The sequence below is a fragment of the Mycteria americana genome, chromosome 2, assembly GCF_035582795.1.
Source record: "Mycteria americana isolate JAX WOST 10 ecotype Jacksonville Zoo and Gardens chromosome 2, USCA_MyAme_1.0, whole genome shotgun sequence".
NCBI lineage: Eukaryota > Metazoa > Chordata > Aves > Ciconiiformes > Ciconiidae > Mycteria > Mycteria americana.
In genome coordinates, this window is record NC_134366.1 from 113,839,522 (window position 1) to 113,858,053 (window position 18,532).

Below are 18,532 nucleotides of genomic sequence, written 5' to 3' on the forward strand. Positions count from 1 at the left end.
ACATTTTTCTTTTTAACTTGTGATTAAGGTCTGAATATAATGGTATTGGTGGTATGTGTTAGAATTTGATTCTTTATGGGTTAAAACATCTAGCATCTGAAACTGTAGCTTTCAGTATAACTGATTCTGAATCATATGCAAATTTTTGTTCATTTACATTCACAATGCTGTTAATGTATCTACTTTTTCTTGATTTCTTTCTATTTCATTTAAGGACTCTCACAAATACTGCTTTCTGTAATTTTGTATCTCTTTACTTTGTTTGAAACTTGACCCCTTCCCTTTAAAAACAGGGATTGAAACTGTTCCCTCTGCCCTGGGCCACAGTTCTCTTCTAGAATAGTATTGTTTTATCCTTGATTTGGGAAAAAATAATCATCAAATCAGCTTTTCATGCTTTGCTAAAATACACTTACTTTTTGTTCAACAATTGAAAATTTGCTTTAGAAGTTCTAAAACTGAAATGTCCAGAAATGTGTGAGGTCTTGTCTAGCAACAATAAAAGGAAAAAAGGGGGAAAAAATAGCTTTTGCCTCTGTAGTACTGAAATAAATAAATCTGATTGCCCACCTTACTAAAAAAAAATATTTTTTTAATGCTTTTTTTTTTTTTCCCTTAGAGTATGAAGATGGTGATTTGTCATCCTGGATAAATAGAGAAAGATTTCAAGGTTATCTTAATGTAGATGGCTTTACGCTGTATGAACTTGGAGATACAGGTGAGATGCTGCTACCACTAAACTCTTTGGCATCTCTTGTACTTAACATTAAGAAAAATTAAAGAGCATTAAAAATGTGTTTTTGGAACTTCAAAAATCAATTAATCTCAGAGTTAGAGTTGATAGTGTCAGTCTTTTGATGTTGGTGAGACCTGTTCTATTGACTAGGGGCTTCATCCAAAGCTTGCACTAGTCCTTTCCTCACAACATAAAAATTGCTATGTCTAATCCTGTAGTATTCACAAAAACTTAGTAGGACTTTTAATTTAAGAGCAGCTTAGGTTTTGCATAAATTACATATTAACTCTTGGAATACCTACGGAGAACTTTATGACTGGATTTAGAAGTATCAAATATGGATGGGTTTAGATATGTCTTACATCTAATGGATTCAGATATCTTTAAAGTAGATATGTTAAGGAAGGGAGGAGAGCATGTACCAAAGTGGACCTGTCCTGGAATACTTCAGCTTTTCTCTAGTAAAATTTTTTACAAGCCAAGTGAAAACTTTGCAGCCGAGTGTCTTCTGGAATAGGCAAGTGACTTGTACTGCTCTTAAGGTATACATACTCTGAAGTAGCAGAAGAAATGCTCTAAATGTTGATTTTTCCAGGCCAGGATACTTTATAATCTACATTCCATTTCAAAAGAAAGAAGTTTATATTCAGTGCAACATTGAGGTCTTTCAGGTTTTAAAGGTTATGAAACATCTACGTTCTTACGTGTTTGTGAAACTAATATTGTTACACCTACATTTTAAAAGGTTATTTACAGAAATGCTGTTACGAATTGTTTAAATATAGCATATTTCTTCCTGTTACATTTTTGTTTAACAAATCCTCAAATTACCAAAAAAAAAAAATTATTACTCTATTAATACAATGGAGAAGCCGTCATTTATTTTTAAGAGCTGTATGTATAAATACACAGTACCTGGAATTTATCTACATCTTCTTTTCCAGTCTAAAAAGTAGTTGCGTCCTAGTGTATTCTCTAGGTAGTGTCTTAGGGTGTGGAAAGAAATGGGGAAAAGTGAGAATTGAAGTATGGAAGAAGTGGGGTGGTGGGAAGCTATTGCTGTTTCACAGGAAAGCCTGGGAGTGAATCATTGTTCTTGCCCTCAAAACTCTTCAGTATAACTTGAGCAAGAGTGAGTTTCTTTTTTTGAGGGGAATGCTTCTTGTGGCATGGTGATAAGTAGGCATTGAGCAATAGGTTGGCTTGGTGGGGAGGGTTTTGAGTGAATCATGGTGTCTAGAGAGACTTAAACTGCACTCTTCTGCACTCCAGAGGCTTTAGTTAATTGAGCTGATGACTACACTGTTAACAGATCTGCTTTCCTAACAGGAAGTTCTTGATCTGGAGAACCTTTGGCCAGCTTTCTAAACATATTGTGATCTGGTTCACCTTAGGAGGCTTTGGTTTTGGATTTTTTTTTCCCTTTTGATCAGAAACACTTCACAAAGTGAATCCTGAAAAGATCAGTATAGTCTGGTGTTTGGTCTTTAAACTCCTCTGACAGAGGTCTGTGAACTAAGTTGTTTTTTGGATGTAATAAATTTGGGCTCTGCCAGTAAATTTTCCATGTTTTTTTTCTGTAAGGATGATACTCCAAATTTTCAATAGTGTGAAAAATAGTTGTTACTTAATCCATACAATAGGGATTCAATCACTTAGAATCAATTTGTAATTGCCATTATATAATAAAGGTTTCCATAGCCTCATATTTAGGTATATACAAATAGGCAGCTTGAGTAGGGTATTAATTTTTAGCTGTGTTTTCCCACTTTTAACTTCTTTCTATAGACAGGCTTTTCATAGAATGCTAGTGGTGTGGCATTAAGCTACATCTTAATTTATTTTCAGTAGCTTTAAGAAAACCACAGTTTGGTCAGCTAGAAGAGGCTATTTGGCACTGAGGTTGGTTTATACTAAAAACTAATTCCTGTCCCTGGAGAGTATCTAATCTTCTAGGTTGAAGTATTTTCCATCTGAGAATGTACGTTTCTTTTTAAATGGTTTCAAGTATTTTATTCCTTATTTTAGGAAAACTTGTGGCTATTGCAGTCATTGATGATAAAAACTCTTCAGTGGAACATACCAGGTACCGAATTGAGCATTGGTGAGACTGTGGGAGAAATGTGCTGGTATGACATAGAGAACTTTGGAAGTTTCTTAAATATTAAGAAATGCTAGGTTAAATGAATGGTTTTAACTTGTGGATGTTCTCTAATTTATGACTTCAGCCTACTGAATTTACTTGGTTTATGGCTCTGTTGAAGCACATGTGAGTTCAATGAGATGATGGAAGTTCCTGTATCACTCTTCTGCCATTTGTTAATGAGATCACAGGAGCAAAGAGTGATCGCATAGCTTTTTAAAGCTATTGTGTCACCTTTTAAGCATAGACGAGAGTACTTGAGTTCAGATGACTTTGAGATTAATTGAGTAACTTTAAACAAATGACTGTTCTTCAGCTCAGTTGCACTAGAAATGAATTAGTGATGCTTATATATTGGTTGTCTGTGGAACTTGTATTAAGAAGAGGCATTTTCAGTTTGGTTGGAGTTTGCTGAAGAGACTGAGGGGAACAAGACCTTCCTCTGTCCCTTTCTGATTGCATACATAATTAGACTAAGAAAATATTGTTCAAGTACTGTGTATGCTATTTTCCCGGACCTCTTTGGATTTTCTTCAGAGTCGCAGTGCTGCATCTTCAGAAGGCAATAGATGGAGTGAAGCAGCCTGACTGTTTTTCGTGTGTTGAGACTATGTGGTAGATAGCCTTTCAACCCTTAGAAACCAAGCAAGATGAACGAGGTGTTTTTTGTTAATGGAATAGGGAATCCTTATTGCTGATGAGGTACTATTTGCTGCTTACTGGGGAAATCTCAATGTTTATTATTTGCATTTTGACAGAGTATATCCTGGATTATCAATGTCACTTTTTTTCCCTCCAGACTAAAATCTATTATTCAGGAAGTTGCTAGAGATTATCGGGATCACTTTCACAGGTAGGTACACATGGCATTATGATATCTTAGAAAGGTTAATGCAGAAGTTCATTTAAGACAGCAGTCTTTTTTTCTACATGAAAAATGTTATAGTGCCTGCTTTTTTATTCATATGCTGATATTTAATAAGACCATTCCATTAACTGAGTGTGTTTTGGGATGCTGACTGTCTTGTACATCGTCAATTTTTGAATTGTATTGCCGAGTGTGTGCTCTCATCTTCAGTTACAGGAAAAATATTTAAGGAAGAACTTTTGCTGAAACCCACTATGTTGTTTTCTTTTTCATCATTCTGTTTTTCACTGCTTCTCTTACAGGGATTTCCAGTTTGGCCATATGGATGGAAATGATTACATTAATAGTTTACTAATGGAGTAAGGAAATTCTTATTTGAATGTTCTTTCTTCTCTTGTATTTGTTGCTAAGTATATTTAATTGAAAACAATCTTGTGAAGAATTCTTGCCTGTCATGGGTTAAAAAAAAAATCACTGCCCTCAGAATTCAGCATGTGACATAGTATCAGTTGTTTGTTAAATTAAACTGCATAATTTACTGTTAGAAGTTTGGCTTACTGATAATGCCGATTGACAAAGATTATCTTTTAGGTCTACTTTGTTAAATTAATTACTCTATTAGAACTGTGGGGTTTTTTTCCTTTGTTAAATTTACAGAGCACTAGACAAATTAAAAGTTATGTCAGTTTGTAACAGGAAATGTAAACAATGTTTATGCATTATCTATGGTTTTTATTTCTGGAGAGGCACACTTTATTCTTGATGCATTTTTAAGACATGCATAGAAATATGCTTCTGCAGAGAACCAGCATAAAATGCATGGAAGATGCTGTCTGCACTTGGTATGTACATGGTACATTTTGAAATATGGGTAGTTTAACAAGATGCTTGACATTTACCCTTATTATGATCCTTGTCAAAAAATGCATAATTAGAGAGTTAAGTTGCTTGGCATTTACAGTTGACTACTTATTCTCCTCTGGCCTTTTGAGTGAAAGAAGGGAAAACCAGGGGTCAGTATGCCAGCTCTGTAAGTTTTCCAAACCTCTTTCTTGTGGGTCAAAGCGTGAACAAAGCATGTGTTCGTGCCCCTAAAGGTTCTAGGAGCTTCATAGGGACTCAGGAGGCACAAGGTCTGTATTTCTGTGGAATGTCTGTAGATTAACACCTGAATACAGTTCATTTAAAAACAGCTGTGTCTCAATTGAAATTAAGTGATGTGATTGATCTAGTGCTTTATAGTTGCCAAAAGTGAGACCTTCCTCACTTCATTAATTGCTTCTCCTGTGCAGGCTCTTATGTCTGACTGTCTGCTGAGCTGTTTCAGCCTGTTTATCTGGCAGAAAAGTGTTTGCTTTTTTGGCTAGGCGAGTAGGGGAGTTATTTTGCTGATCGAACAAAACCCTTAAATGTCTTCACATGTATTCTGCTGAGTACCAGAACTGATGTGCAAAGAAGCAGGGAAGGGAGATGAGGTCCCTAGGAGGAAGAAAATGAAGGGGAAGAAGACAGAACTGGCACTTAACAGTGGTAATGATCTAGTGGCAAGATCTGTCCAGCTGGATTGTTTAACTTAATCTGCAAAATGCCTGATTTTATAATTTGTAGTATATGGGAAGTTGCTGTTGAAATACTCACAGGCTTTTAATTATTTTCTACACAGAGTGTATACATTTCCAGCATAAGTGGAAAGCAGCAGAAGAATGCAGCAAAATATATTCAGTGTTATAAGTAGCTGCTCTTCCTGTGGTTACTCGAATAATTCGAGCAAAACCGTATTGCAAGTCCTTCAGTTTTCCACTAGATGGCAGCAAGTGGAAATAGAAAAAGTCTGAATAGTGAGCGGTCTATTGCAGAATACTTTTTTACTGTGCTAGATGCACATAGGAACAAATTCTGTTTCTTCACAAAGGACAAAATATTGTGTGATTCGTGGGGACAGAAGTAGTAGTCCCTGATAGAAGTACACTTATGAACTTGCCTGTAACTCCATTAGTAGACATTATAATTTATCTGTCTCTTCAGCAGTGGATGAACATGGTTTTGTTGGGTTAAAAATGGTATAGTTAAAACTATGCACAAAAGAAAACAGAATATTATGTATTTTACTGAAAGCAAAGATACATTTTTGTGTAAGCTAAGGTATATGGCATAATTGGAATATCAACTGTAGGTGTATGTATAGTATTAATTCCTCAGCTCTTGGAAGAAACATTAAACATGTTTTTATGAATCTCTATATAGCATATAAAATTTGTATATGCAGTTTATCTTTCAGCTGCTCTACAACCAACTCCAAGAAGCTCAGTTACCAGACTATTAGATGCAACAGAAGCACTTTTTTCTTTTTTCTTTTTTTTTTTTTTTTTTGGGGGGGGGGCGGGGATCTTTTCTGCATCCAAGTAATAAAACTGGTTCTGTTTTGGCTGGGATGAGGTATTTTGGCAGAGGTTGATAACTTGTTACTAGGCACTTGCAGAAACACCCGACTTGGTTTGATTGCCTCCTACTTATATTTCTTGTTTGTTCCTAATAAATAGAGAATTAAAATGTCAAGGGAAAAATTGTATTTAGAGTGTCTTATGTTGCAGGTTGTCACTGTTGACAAAGTTTTGTTGTTTGGTTGGTGTTTTTTAAAGTTCCTTTGACAAGATGAAATTATTTTGTCACCTCTGTAGTTGGCCTTACTTTTTTTCTGAGGTGCCACCATGCTTTCAACTTGAGTCCTAGGAACGTGGTCTGCACCTTAAGTCTTAAAGTGTTCAGCTTTCTGGGAGTTTAGAAAATTTTCATGTATAATTATTAAACTTATTCACTTCTGGGTTTGGAATTGAATTTAAATTAAGAAACAAACAAAACACCTAAAATGTGTGAGAAAATTTAGAATAATTTCTGTGACTTCAAAGAAAAATGGGAATCTTGAGTAAATGATAAACAATATTTTCATGAAATAATTGATTATGGATTGATAGCTACAGTTAAGGCTGAAATCATCATCAATATTACATGGATTACAAATGTACATGGGTGGGGCACTATTAGACAAGAATGAAAATGTAGAAAAACAAGATTTGCATTGCTTCTGCTGTGAAGGAAAGCCACCTAGTATTTAAATTCATTATTGACAGAACTGTAGAAAATTGGCAGAGTACTGGAGATTTTTCACCTTACTTATTTAACGTATTTTAAATCTTTCTTGTTGAACGATGTACTTATGCAGTATTAAATTTCCTAAATCTGATCTAATTTTGAATTTAGGGCTACTTTGAACAGTAGGTTATACTGGTTTATCTCCAGAGATAATTTCTAACCTTTTTTTTTTCTTTTTGTTTTCTTTTTTCTTCCTTTCTGATTCTGTGATACTAAACCATGCTTATGCATGTGAAGGTCAACTGCTGAGTAATAATTGTTTAAAAACTCTGTAGTTCATCTGCTATATCTAAAAGAGATGTAGAAAACTTTGGTTGTTATTGTTTATTCTTCTGACTTGACAGGTAGAGGTTGATTGATAGAGCTGATCAGTTAGACCATGGCTGTATGGGATTGAATTTTTGGATTATGCTTTTGCCTTTGCACACTAAAACACTTAATGTGTTGTACTAATAGTACATTTTATATACAAGGCTACTATCTGTGATCTCTTACTAATTGGCAAGTCATAACGTACCTGATTTGCAGTCACTATAGGTGTGTAAAATGCAATAAGCTTCAATAGTGTCACTGACACAGATGTGAAGGAAAAAGTAATGAGAAGCATGCTCACACCATGCTCACAAAAGAATCACCAGGTGATTCTTTTTGTGCTTCCTTCTTGCTTTTAAGGAACTGCTATAAGGAATACACACAAAGTAAAGATTAATGGATACACTTTTAAATGATGTAGGTATTATTTGAATTGCAGTGTTTTACACAGTAGTTCTTTAAATATATAAACTATCTGTTTTATGTTTCCAGTGACTTGACAATCCCTACTATTGTTGTATTGAATACCTCCAATCAGCAGTATTTTCTACCAGATAGGCACATTGAGAACACAGAAGACATGGTTCAGTTTATTAACAATATCTTGGATGGTACAGCTGAAGTAAGTCTTCATTGTGACTTGGGATATGTTGGTTGGTGTTTATTTCCTTAGATGCTTAAGTAGGGAAAAAACTTGGTTACTCTGATTGTTATGCCATGTGTTTTATCTTCCTGTCCTGTCTGTCTTCCTGTCTTGGGTGCTTCAGTGAATACATGATTGTGAATTCTTGAGGTGTGACGTTGCTCGCTGTTCTGACTGCAGAACCTCTTGCAGAAAGCAAGCTTTTTTTTGTTTATAGCATAATATTAGCTGACTTCTTGATATTCCTTTTATTGGTGTCACTGGTAAATGGAGAGCTTTTTATTCATCTCCTGGTTTGCTTTAAATGCATTTCTTTAAGTTTGTCTTTATAGTGCGTAATTCAACTCTACCCTTTCTTTTGGACAGCAAATTAATAAATCCAATATCTTGATGAATGATAGGTTCAGATTCAAAAACCAGTGGTATATTTGCTTTGCATTTTACTAACAGATACAAGCTTACCTCTCTCTCTCTCTCTCTGCTCTAAAACTAAAAATGAGCTGTCTTTTGTTAAAACAACAAAATTAATAAATCCATCTGGAATTGATATCTTGGACAATTTTTTAATGTTGACAAAACAAATTCAGGTTTGCCTATTCCCTCAGTGTACTGTAAGTTGGACAGAAGGCTATGTTGTGTGGATGAGGAAAGAGATCGTGGATCAGAGCGTTCATTTGCTCTTATGGGGCAAGAAGGCTTGCCCACGAAGGGAGGCAGTGCTAACAAATCATTTGGCTGACTCCTGGGAGAAGCCTATGTTGGTTTAAGCCCTAGTTCACTGTATATTGAATGCTTACTGTGTTAGCTGAATCCCACTTTATGTTACACCAGCAGTTTTAGGTCATCGGGTGGTAATGACAAGTAATGCTGTAGATTGGTTTATTTAATCTGACAAATTGATGTAGCAACATAATATAGGTGGATTTGCTTGCTGTTCATTACTTTACTGGCCATGCTTCCGGTTGCAAGGTGAGGGGTATTCCTGTAACTTATTTGGTGGTTCTTTGTTCTTCAGTTCCCCTTTTTTAATGCTTTGTTAATTGCATTGAATTATGTTATCATTTGACTCAATATTTAAATATTTGACTCTATTTAAATATATCCTTCTAGTTGAAGCAACAAATGAAATTGGTTTCTGTCTGTTTTTTAACTTTGAGGAAATTCGTTTGTGATGCCTTGTGTTTTTTGCCATAGTGTCACTTAGGTCTTTCTACCTTTTGTTTGCAGTATTTCAGCTAGAATGATTAAAGGTCTGTCTAAATTCACATCTCTATATGTATGTGAGAGTGCTAATACAAGACAGACAGTACAGGATGTGACTTCATTTATATGGTGTCTATAGACATTAAATGGCACTACTTTGGCTACATTCAGGCCCAAGAAATTGTGCAGCTGTTGAAGAATGGCAGTCTTCAAAGTATGCTGGTAAACAAGTAACAGGATGCAGACTTTCTGAACCACAGTGAAATTTCTGAGAAGTATAACATTCCACCACCCCACCACCCCCCTTCCTTGGGAAGTATTGGATTATTCACCTTAACTTTCTTGTGATTTTCTGTAAGGCCAGAAGATAGCCTTCTGTGAGTCTGTTTCACCTTTGTGGACTTTTTTGTCGTTTGAGGGGTTTTGGTCAGGGTCAAGTGCTGATCAGTTGACTTCCAAAATGTAGGTTTTCTTCCCATTTGTTTCTCTGGCAACTCAAGCCAGATGAAGACTGGTCCTGTTCAACAGACAAATTGCCTTTGGATTCATGTAATTACTTTAAAGACTGCTAAATTAGGTGGCAATATAGGTATAGTCTGTCATTGCTTGACACAAGTTTTCTTTATTACACCTTCATATCTTCTTGTTACTTAGTTCTTAGATTTTTCTAACTGCTCCTGTCATAATCCATAAATAGATATCCATCAGCTGCAGGAAAGTTCAGAAGATCTCTGCAATTTCATAATTGTTCCATCAGGACAGTTGGTAGTTTCTGTTAGTGTTCCTCTATGGAAGGGAGTGGAGGGCCAGTCCACTACTAAAGTTTGCACTGATTGTTTAAAACAATTGTGAGAGTATTTTTCATGAGACTATTGAAATATTTGTCCATGCTTGAGAAGTTGGAGTGTCTGGGCATCATGAGATGCAAGAATAATTACTTTTCATTTCCTTCTAAAGGGACTTAAGATTGCAAGGTCTGAAGAATGAACTGAAAAGTGTCAGCAGTTTTGATATGGTTCCATTTGAAATTTCAGGCACAGGGTGGTGATGGACTTCTGCAACGAATCAAGAGAATAATCTATGATGCCAAGTCTACCGTAGTGGTAAGTTTTATTTTTTGTTACATTAGATGCTGCATTTGTCAATCAAGATGCAAATATTTTCAGAGGGTTTAGAAATATTTTTATATAAGTTTATCTTACATATTGTGTATATATTATAGGTATATATAAATTAGGTTTAAGCCAAATGAACTTCTTGACTAAAGTTTTTAATATTTTCCAGCGTGCTAAATATTCAGCATACATTAGTTTCTTCATTTTTCACTCCTATTCTGTATTAGTCTGACGTGTATTTTAAGGGCTAGCTTTTTAAGGGCCAGTCTGACCCTGTATTTTAAGGGAGAATTCAAAATCTTTTCCTTGACCCTTTTGACATCCTTTCACTGAAATTCATAGCACTTTCACATTCTGAGAAATGTTATAGTTTCAGTCTAATTAGTTAGAGCATAAGGGGATTAAATACTACCTTTGCTGTAGTTTTAAAGCACATATTTTTAGCATTTTTCTTATAGGTTAATTATGCTGAACAGAATTTTGTTGGGAAGATGTACACAAATCCATTTTTTTCACTTGGCCTACACAAGCCTACACAAAACTCGTACTGTGAATTTAAATTGAAACTCATATGTTTCTGTACTAGTGGCTTCCAAACTTCTGTGAATGTGCAACATTTAGCCATCAGTTTCTGAAACCAAAAATTCTTCCTCCTGTGCCATTAAACTACTCTTCAATAAGAAGCTAATAACAGAATGTTTCTGCAGATCCCTTATTACTCATACTAATTTTTGAGAATGAGACACAAATGAGATGAAACTGGTAGCTTCAAAGTGTTAACACTGTTAGAACAATTGTTTCTCAAGCTTCAAACAATGAATAGGATATACAGTTGGCATGTTAACATTAACTATCCCAATGCCACATTGTAATATTTGAACTTCGAAGTGTTTTTTTATGAACTTGTAGTAGGGATTGTTAAAATGAGGATGACTCCTCCTTTCTGGGGGGAAAACAAACAAACCAAAAAAACCCCCCAAAAACGCCCTGACTGACATTTTGGATGTTTCTGAATAAATACACAGAGTAATAAGAGAAGTAATGCGGTAATTTTGTATATTCACTGAAAGTTTTTTTTTTTACTTGAAATTTGTGTTTCAACAGTCTGTGTTCAAGAGTTCACCACTTCTGGGATGCTTTCTCTTTGGGTTGCCCCTCGGGGTCATCAGCATTATGTGTTACGGAATCTGCACAGCTGATACAGATGGAGGGGTTGATGAACATGAGGCAGCTAAAAAGGAAAACGGTGATCGGGAGCTCACGGACGAAGGCAGTGAGGAAGAACAAGAGGAGGAAAAGAATGGAAAATATACAGAACTTTCAGATGGAGAGCTTAAACAGAAAGACATAATGGAAAAGAAAAAAGACTAACTTGTTTAGCAAAAGAATTCTCTAGAACTTCCAAATAGACTTATTTATTGAAGATAGTCATTTATTGATGATCTTCATGAAAGAGGACCTTTTTGTCTGCATTATGGTAGTTTTGACTTGCATGTATTCAAATTTTCTCAGAAATTGACAGGAAAAAAATATGGATGTTCTCTTAATTGTCTTTAATAGCTTAACAAAGAGCAATTTAAACTGAAGAAATTTGCAGGTACAGTTCTACACTGGGTTTTTTTTGAGGAGTTTTGAATTGTCCATTTCCAGAACAGTGAGGTAAAGATAATATTACTTGACCTTAGTGTATGTGGTGAACTACTACTAATATAGCCCAGCTAAACACTCATTCATATAAAATTAAGGCTGAAAACTAAGAAAGATTAAGAGGTCTGTAAAGTCTTTCAGAGCCTGATAGCTAAAGACAACTTAGAGTTTTCCAAGAAGTCACGTGTTCTACCTGTTGCACATTATTTTGGAAAAAAAACCCCAACCTTTTCTATTTTCTCAAGTTAAATGTAAATTGTTAGGAATTGGAGGACTGTTTTACCATGTAATAACATAATTATTGGCAGTCAAGAATGTTTACTTGATATAGGATGTGGGAGTTATCTGCTAAATTAAATCTTTATTAGTGCTTTAGCAGCTAAAAATATTGGAAAATTACATTATAAACCTTTTAGAACGATTGCCTGTTAAATTGTTTTGTATGAGTGCTTACACAAACTTATAGTGCAAATGATCTTTAAGTTTTTGAATCCACAGTACAACTTGATAAAGACATAAATATAAACACACTGACTATTTTGCATAACTATCTAATGACAAGCTTTTTGAATGGTGTAAATTTGTTTTACAATGTTTAATTCCGATTGTTACATATCTTTGAGGTAGTTGGTGTTGATACTTTTGTTTGTTACCTACTCTGAAGGAGGGAGTTAATGTAGCATAATATTAACATTTATAGAGATTGGTCAGTATAATGCACTTTTGTTACCTGTTTAATCATAAAAGTCACTTTTAATACAACCCTGTGACTGAAAAGGACTAATTTGTGTCCAGGGTTAAAATCTCCAAGGATAAATTATAAAGCAGCCTTTGGTGTTGATGTCCTGGAGAGTACCACAGAAACAAAATGTACATTGCTCTTCCTCTTAGTATTCATGCTGTTTTGGTTTTTTGTGTTTTGTTTTTTTTTTTTTTTTTAAAGGTTATATTACTGTATAATACAGATTATAATGTCCTTATAAGGCAGCTTGATCACATAAGAAATTACTATGCTGTAGCACTAAAGTAAGGAATTTTAAATAAAAAACATGGGTAAGCTTAAATAGACAAGTTCTGTGTTTGAGTAAACCTGATGATGATATAAATCATAACCAGGGAAAATGTATTGCATCTTTTTTCCTTGTAGGAAAGAAATTTGTTTATTCTGTTTAAATAGCTTGGTAACAACTGGCTTCATGTTGCAGTGCAGAGTACAGTAAGTAGATGCCTGACTTCAAAGATTCTTGTTATCAAGCAGTCTAAACAATATCTAAGGAGATTAGAAATTTTTTCAGAAAAATTCCATGTCTGATTTTGAGTCCAACCTTTTTCTTTTTGGGAGGAGAGGGAAAAAAATGAGTTCATAGAATACTGCGTAGCAGGTGTCTGATATGGGTTTTTTTCCCTTTTTGTTTTCTCTGTTTTCATTTTTTGTCATTATAGCTAGTTGTACATAGTGAGTTGAGTTTTCTTGCTTTTTGATTTTATTTTTTTGGCAGAATCTTTGAGGTGTAGTTTTAACATATATTTGAAGAGTGAGATGCTTAAAAATGTGTTTAGAAAGTTTTTTAACATGGAGTAGAGCTCTTGAGGGTTGTTGTTGTTTTTTAAAAAAATCACTTAATGACAAGCCTGTAAATTTCTTTGGACTTTAGCACAACTCAGTGCTGATGGTAAAAATGTAGGACTATTAAGGCAGTAATATGTTTTCTTGATTTGTCTCTTTTCTCAAGATTTCAAATACAGATCAGTTACATATTTAATTTTGGCTCAGGTGGGAAACCTGCAGCTTTTGACTTAATAAGAAAACTGAAGTGGTCACTGGAACACTGCTGTTCCTTCTATGGTGTGTAATTAAAAAAAAAAGTTCTGAATTCTGCTGCACTGCGAAGAACTGTTTCAACTATGAGCCTTCATTTTTGTGGTTATTTTTGTTTGTGTTTATAATCAGTAGTAGCCAAATAACTTGCTGAGAAATCTTCTGAGATATGGACCAGAATGTGATAAATACTGTGTGAGAAACAGATCACACTGGGGTCTGTTAAAACTGTAACACTTAACTGCTAGAGGTAGGAGGAAAGCATGTGTCTCAGTCATTTCTGAACTGTATTATCAATCAGATGTGTACTGAACTGTTGAAAATTAAACTTGAAATGTACTGCCATTTTCACCAAATCCTTCTCCCAGCTATATTCAAGAAGACACAGGGAGAAGAAAAGCATACAAGTCATATACTGGGTGTCAGAAGTGATGTGAAATTAAGGGGTTTGCCGTGGTCATGCAACTAATCTAGAATGCTGTCTGAGGGGGAATCTGGCATTTTATTTTTTTCTTCAGTATCTAAAGGTTTCTTAAAGCAACTTCACTGTAATAACTTTGAATTCACTAAATAACGCTGCTTTTTTAAGTCAAGTGTAAGCCTTTTGTTTTTCTGTAATAAAAACATTTAAAAGAGCTTGTTTCCTTTGCTTAATTTACAGTGTGTTAAGCTTAGGTATTACACATTGTGTAGGAGGCTGTGTTTCCTGGGACACTCGTAAGCGTACTTTAGGCTCTGAGTAACGCAGTACAAAAATGCAGCTGCTAGATTTTAAAAAGAAAACTGAGTTCATCCTGTCTGATACCTTCTCATCAATATTTTGAAAATACTCTCTAGAGGTAGGAGTTAGTATTTACTTGTCTTTTATTTAGTGAGCATCCTAGCAGTATAGAACAAATGCATTTCTGAAAAAGAAATTTTGAAATACAAGTTCATTCCATTAGCATACTCTCAAATTCTTACAGGATTTTCAGTAGCAAAGGGAACCTGAGGCAGACTGTTGTAGTATACGTCTCCTTCTGGAAGAACTTGAGTAGCCTTGACACTTGGACGTGCACATTCTCTTACTACTTCGTTATTTACCTAGGCTGTTTTAACAGATACTGTCCACACTGTGGTGCTCACTGGTTAAAGGATGGAATGATTACACTCTGGTAGATCTGATGTATTGAAGATGGCAGAGAAGTCCTTAATTTTCATGAGGTATTTAAGTAAAAGGTTTAGTTTGCTATGTTTGGGCCCAGAACTAATTTACCCTGTTTCTCTTTTGTCAGCATGTTTGAAGAAGTGGCTGTACTGGGAGGAATGGGAGGGTGGAGAGTTGTTCTGATGACAGCCAAAAGCTGAAGTCGGTGAAAATGGTGCAAAACCAGAATATATTTCCTTTAAGCTGTTAAAATCTCATGAGACTACAGATGTTTCAGGCTGTATTATACTATGACAGAGTGGTACTGGCTCTCAAATCTTCTCAGGGAGCAAAGCAGCTTTCTTCTGTTTTGTTCTCATCGCTGAGTACATTGGTAACAGATTGAATCATACGAAACTGTTGCATGTTATATTGCTGTAACTGATGAAGACAATTTTGACAATATTGTGTTGAATGCTGTGTTGAACTCTTAACTTGCGAGGTTTTTGTAGTCTGCCTAGGCGGTGTACGCATTCCCGAAACAATTCTATTTCTCTGATTTCTGAAATTTTAACTATTTTAAAGGATTACTGCTGCTATCCTATATATCAATTTACTGACATATAGCACCATTTAGCTCCTGTTGCTAGCAAACTTCCTTCTGCTTATGCAGCAAGGAGTATAGACATGTTTGCGGTCTTTTAGCAAGGATAAATAGACTACAAGTATTTTACATAAAGCGTTTTTGAATGGAGTATTGTGGCTTTTAACAATAAAACCTGAAAGAGCTAGAAGGTACTTTGAAGAGGAGCAAGGAAACCTTTAAGACAATTACTAATGAGAAGAATAGTATCGCTTTGTAGCTCAGTTTCCCCATAAGTTTAGGTTCGAGAAACAGAAAACATCACTGAATAAGTGTATAACTTGACAGCTTGTTTGTACTGAAAACGGTTTTGCTTTTCTGGTGTGTGCTTGTCGCTTCCCTTTCATTTCATGGTTTCTAGTACTCGGCGGCCCCTGTTGCAAGGTTGGCGTAGTCTTCAGCTGGGTTAATGACTGCCGTGACCAAAATGGTGGGTGGTTTTAGGCTGTCTTGAGTTAAGGGATAGAAATTTTGGTGAGTACTACGGCTGACACATGAAGGGGATGAAAATGCATAGACAGGAGAAATGGGAATGGGAGAAAGGAATGGAGCAGGGCCATGTATTCTCATATCTGTGTCTTATGTTTTGATATGGATGAGTGACATTTACCATACATGCACAGCTAGTGGGAGTTTAAATCCTTCCAAAACAAATCTTGTATCGCCATTTACTTTAGAGAGCCTTTGGCTGGATGAGTTTGCCTTGACATAGAGCGAGTAGCATTACTACCCAGTCAAGATTACTTATGGATGTTTTTGCTGTTTCTCAGCAGAAACATACACTCCTAGTCACTCAAAATAACATACTTTAATGTTCATTTGTTTGAAACAAAAACCAAAGCCCAACTCTCTCATCTTAGGTTGCTACGCTGCTACTTTAAAGGAATGATAACTTAGAGTATATTTAAATTCTTGCAAAGGTGACAACTTATAGTCTTAATGCTTTCAGGAATTAGAGATCTAATTAATAATCTAGGATTTGTATTTTTGTCTTAAAGAAGTGGGGTTTTTTAAAAAAATAATAAAAAATAACGTTGCAACAATTGCTGCAGTTTCATTCTTTTTACCTGAATAGTAAATGTTGACTGTTAATCCAAAGCAGACAACGTACTGTTCATAGACTGTAAAAACTTCAAGTGACTCAATATTAAAAGAAAACATAAAGACTCTGGGACTTCAGTACCTAAGTTTTTAATCCCCTCCCAAAGTATTTTTTTTTTTTTATTTTATCATTGAGTCATTTTGACTTAGAACTGACTGTAACTTTTTAATCTTTAACTTTTTTTCTTAGTATGTTTCTCTAGAAGAATTTGTCTGAATATCCTGACAGTACACTGTACACTAAAAATTGAAATGCAGACTGGCGTTTTGGATGGCCACTGGCTAATTTTGTTTATTTCCTCTTTGCTTTTGTAAAATAAGTCTTTTTTGATCTTACCTTTGCACATCAAGCCAGTTGAACTGCTTCTACTTTGCACTTCTTGCAGGATCACACAACTCGCTAAACATATGCTGTTGTCCTCAGGTCTATGTTAAAGTTTATTAGATAACATTTTCTAAAACCAGATTCCGCAAAAAAAAAAGAAAGAAAGAAAGAAAAAAAAGATGCCACGTTGAAGCTATCAAAATAGCAGAGTGTTTTTGTAAGACATTTTTGGAGATTCTTTTTGTCAGCAAACATTAACTCTTCAAGTGTCAGAATAATTTTCCTGTCCCTAAACAGAACACTTTTCAAAACAGGAGGAATTATAGAAAAAAGGTGGTCCTATGGTAGACTGCATCTCGAGTAGGGTAAGGCGTGTACATGGTCTGTATAGAAACATAAAGTTTCTAGGAACAGAATTCCCATTTGAAGTAAGAGATCTCCTTTTAAGTAAAGTGGAAGAAAGCTAAGGCTTCCTTCTTTTCAATCACTACAAAAATTAAATTTGAGAGTATTTCCTGCAGAAAATGGGAGAAATACTTGTTGGCCCAGACAAGTCCTTGACAATGCATTAGTTGCTCCTGAGCTGGAGAAAAAGATTAATTGCCTTCAGCAGATTTATCATTTAATAGCTGTGTCCGAGCCTCAGTGGAGAAAATAATTATAAATTATGCTGTGCCTTCATGCAAAATGATGCTTTATGCAAATAAAAAACACTTGAGAATTGAGTTAAAACTTGAGATGGCAATACTATGGTGCATATCTTCCCCCTTTTCTTCCCTATCTTTTAAAAATATACTTTTTAAAAAAACAAATGCAGAAGGAATGCATATTTTTATTCTTCATGGCTCACTTATGAAATCCCAAAATGCTTCAATCCCATCCCAAATGCCAGGAGTTACAAGAGATGATGCAATATATTGTGGTCTTAACTTTTTAAGATTTATCTGATCCTACTGTGAAGTAAGAAGTATCAAAAGGCTTTCAAAGGGGGTTGAAGGAGAAGAGGAAGTATTTTCTAAAAGGTAAACAGAAGCATTGTTCTGTGTTGAGTGCCTCTGACAGACAGATGTACCAGAATATGAAAAATACTCTTTGGAATGGATCTTTAAGTAGCTGGGAGCTTCTTGTATCACATTGTCGTGATTTAAAATAGAAGGATTTCTAGCAGAGTGAGAGTAAGTAATACTTGATTTTTACAACAGGATTTAAATGCAGATATGAATCTTGAGCTGAACATAGTATATTTCTATTTTTATACTTTGCATCATGTGTTGTTATAACCTAAGTGGTCTGATTTCAAGAGGAAAGCTGTCAGTGCATTCATGTGAATCTGTGTTGGGTTTTAGTTTCCAGAGAGCATCTGGAATTCAAGCATAATGCAGAAGCATGGGGTTCTTTCAGTGGGCTGTAACTCTGCATCAGCTTCAGTTGTCAGAAATCTAAATGCTAAGACATACTAGAAATAAGACCTCAAGCTGCTTGCTTAGCTTTGCAAAGGCTCAAGCCATGTATGGAAAATTAATCAAATGCAGGCATTGTGTGTTAGCTAATGGAGAACGATTATCTATGGCTTAAACAATCCCAAGAAAGAAGTTGCAAACCACCTTTTAGTTTTGTAAATAATGGTTATGAGGTAGGATGAGTTTTGCATACTGACATCTTTAAGTGTTGCATCCAAAATGTGTGATCTTGGCTAGAAAC

General features: G+C 35.1%; 1 protein-coding gene across 4 annotated transcripts in view; it reads left to right on the forward strand.

The window, feature by feature from the left end:
- Nucleotides 1-14,271, forward strand: part of TMX3 (thioredoxin related transmembrane protein 3) — a 31,541-nt gene extending 17,270 nt beyond the window's left edge. For 2 of the 4 annotated variants that reach the window (XM_075494296.1, XM_075494297.1), the window contains 7 exons: nt 620-718; nt 2,765-2,822; nt 3,679-3,732; nt 4,050-4,106; nt 7,702-7,831; nt 10,090-10,158; nt 11,275-14,271. In XM_075494296.1, the coding sequence (XP_075350411.1) occupies nt 620-718; nt 2,765-2,822; nt 3,679-3,732; nt 4,050-4,106; nt 7,702-7,831; nt 10,090-10,158; nt 11,275-11,541 (734 nt within the window). In that variant the 3' untranslated portion in view covers nt 11,542-14,271. Of the gene's footprint in view, nt 1-619; nt 719-2,764; nt 2,823-3,678; nt 3,733-4,049; nt 4,107-7,701; nt 7,832-10,012; nt 10,159-11,274 lie in introns of those variants that run through there. The other 2 variants (XM_075494299.1, XM_075494298.1) reach the window with 2 other exon arrangements.
- The last annotated feature ends 4,261 nt before the right edge of the window (nt 14,272-18,532 follow it).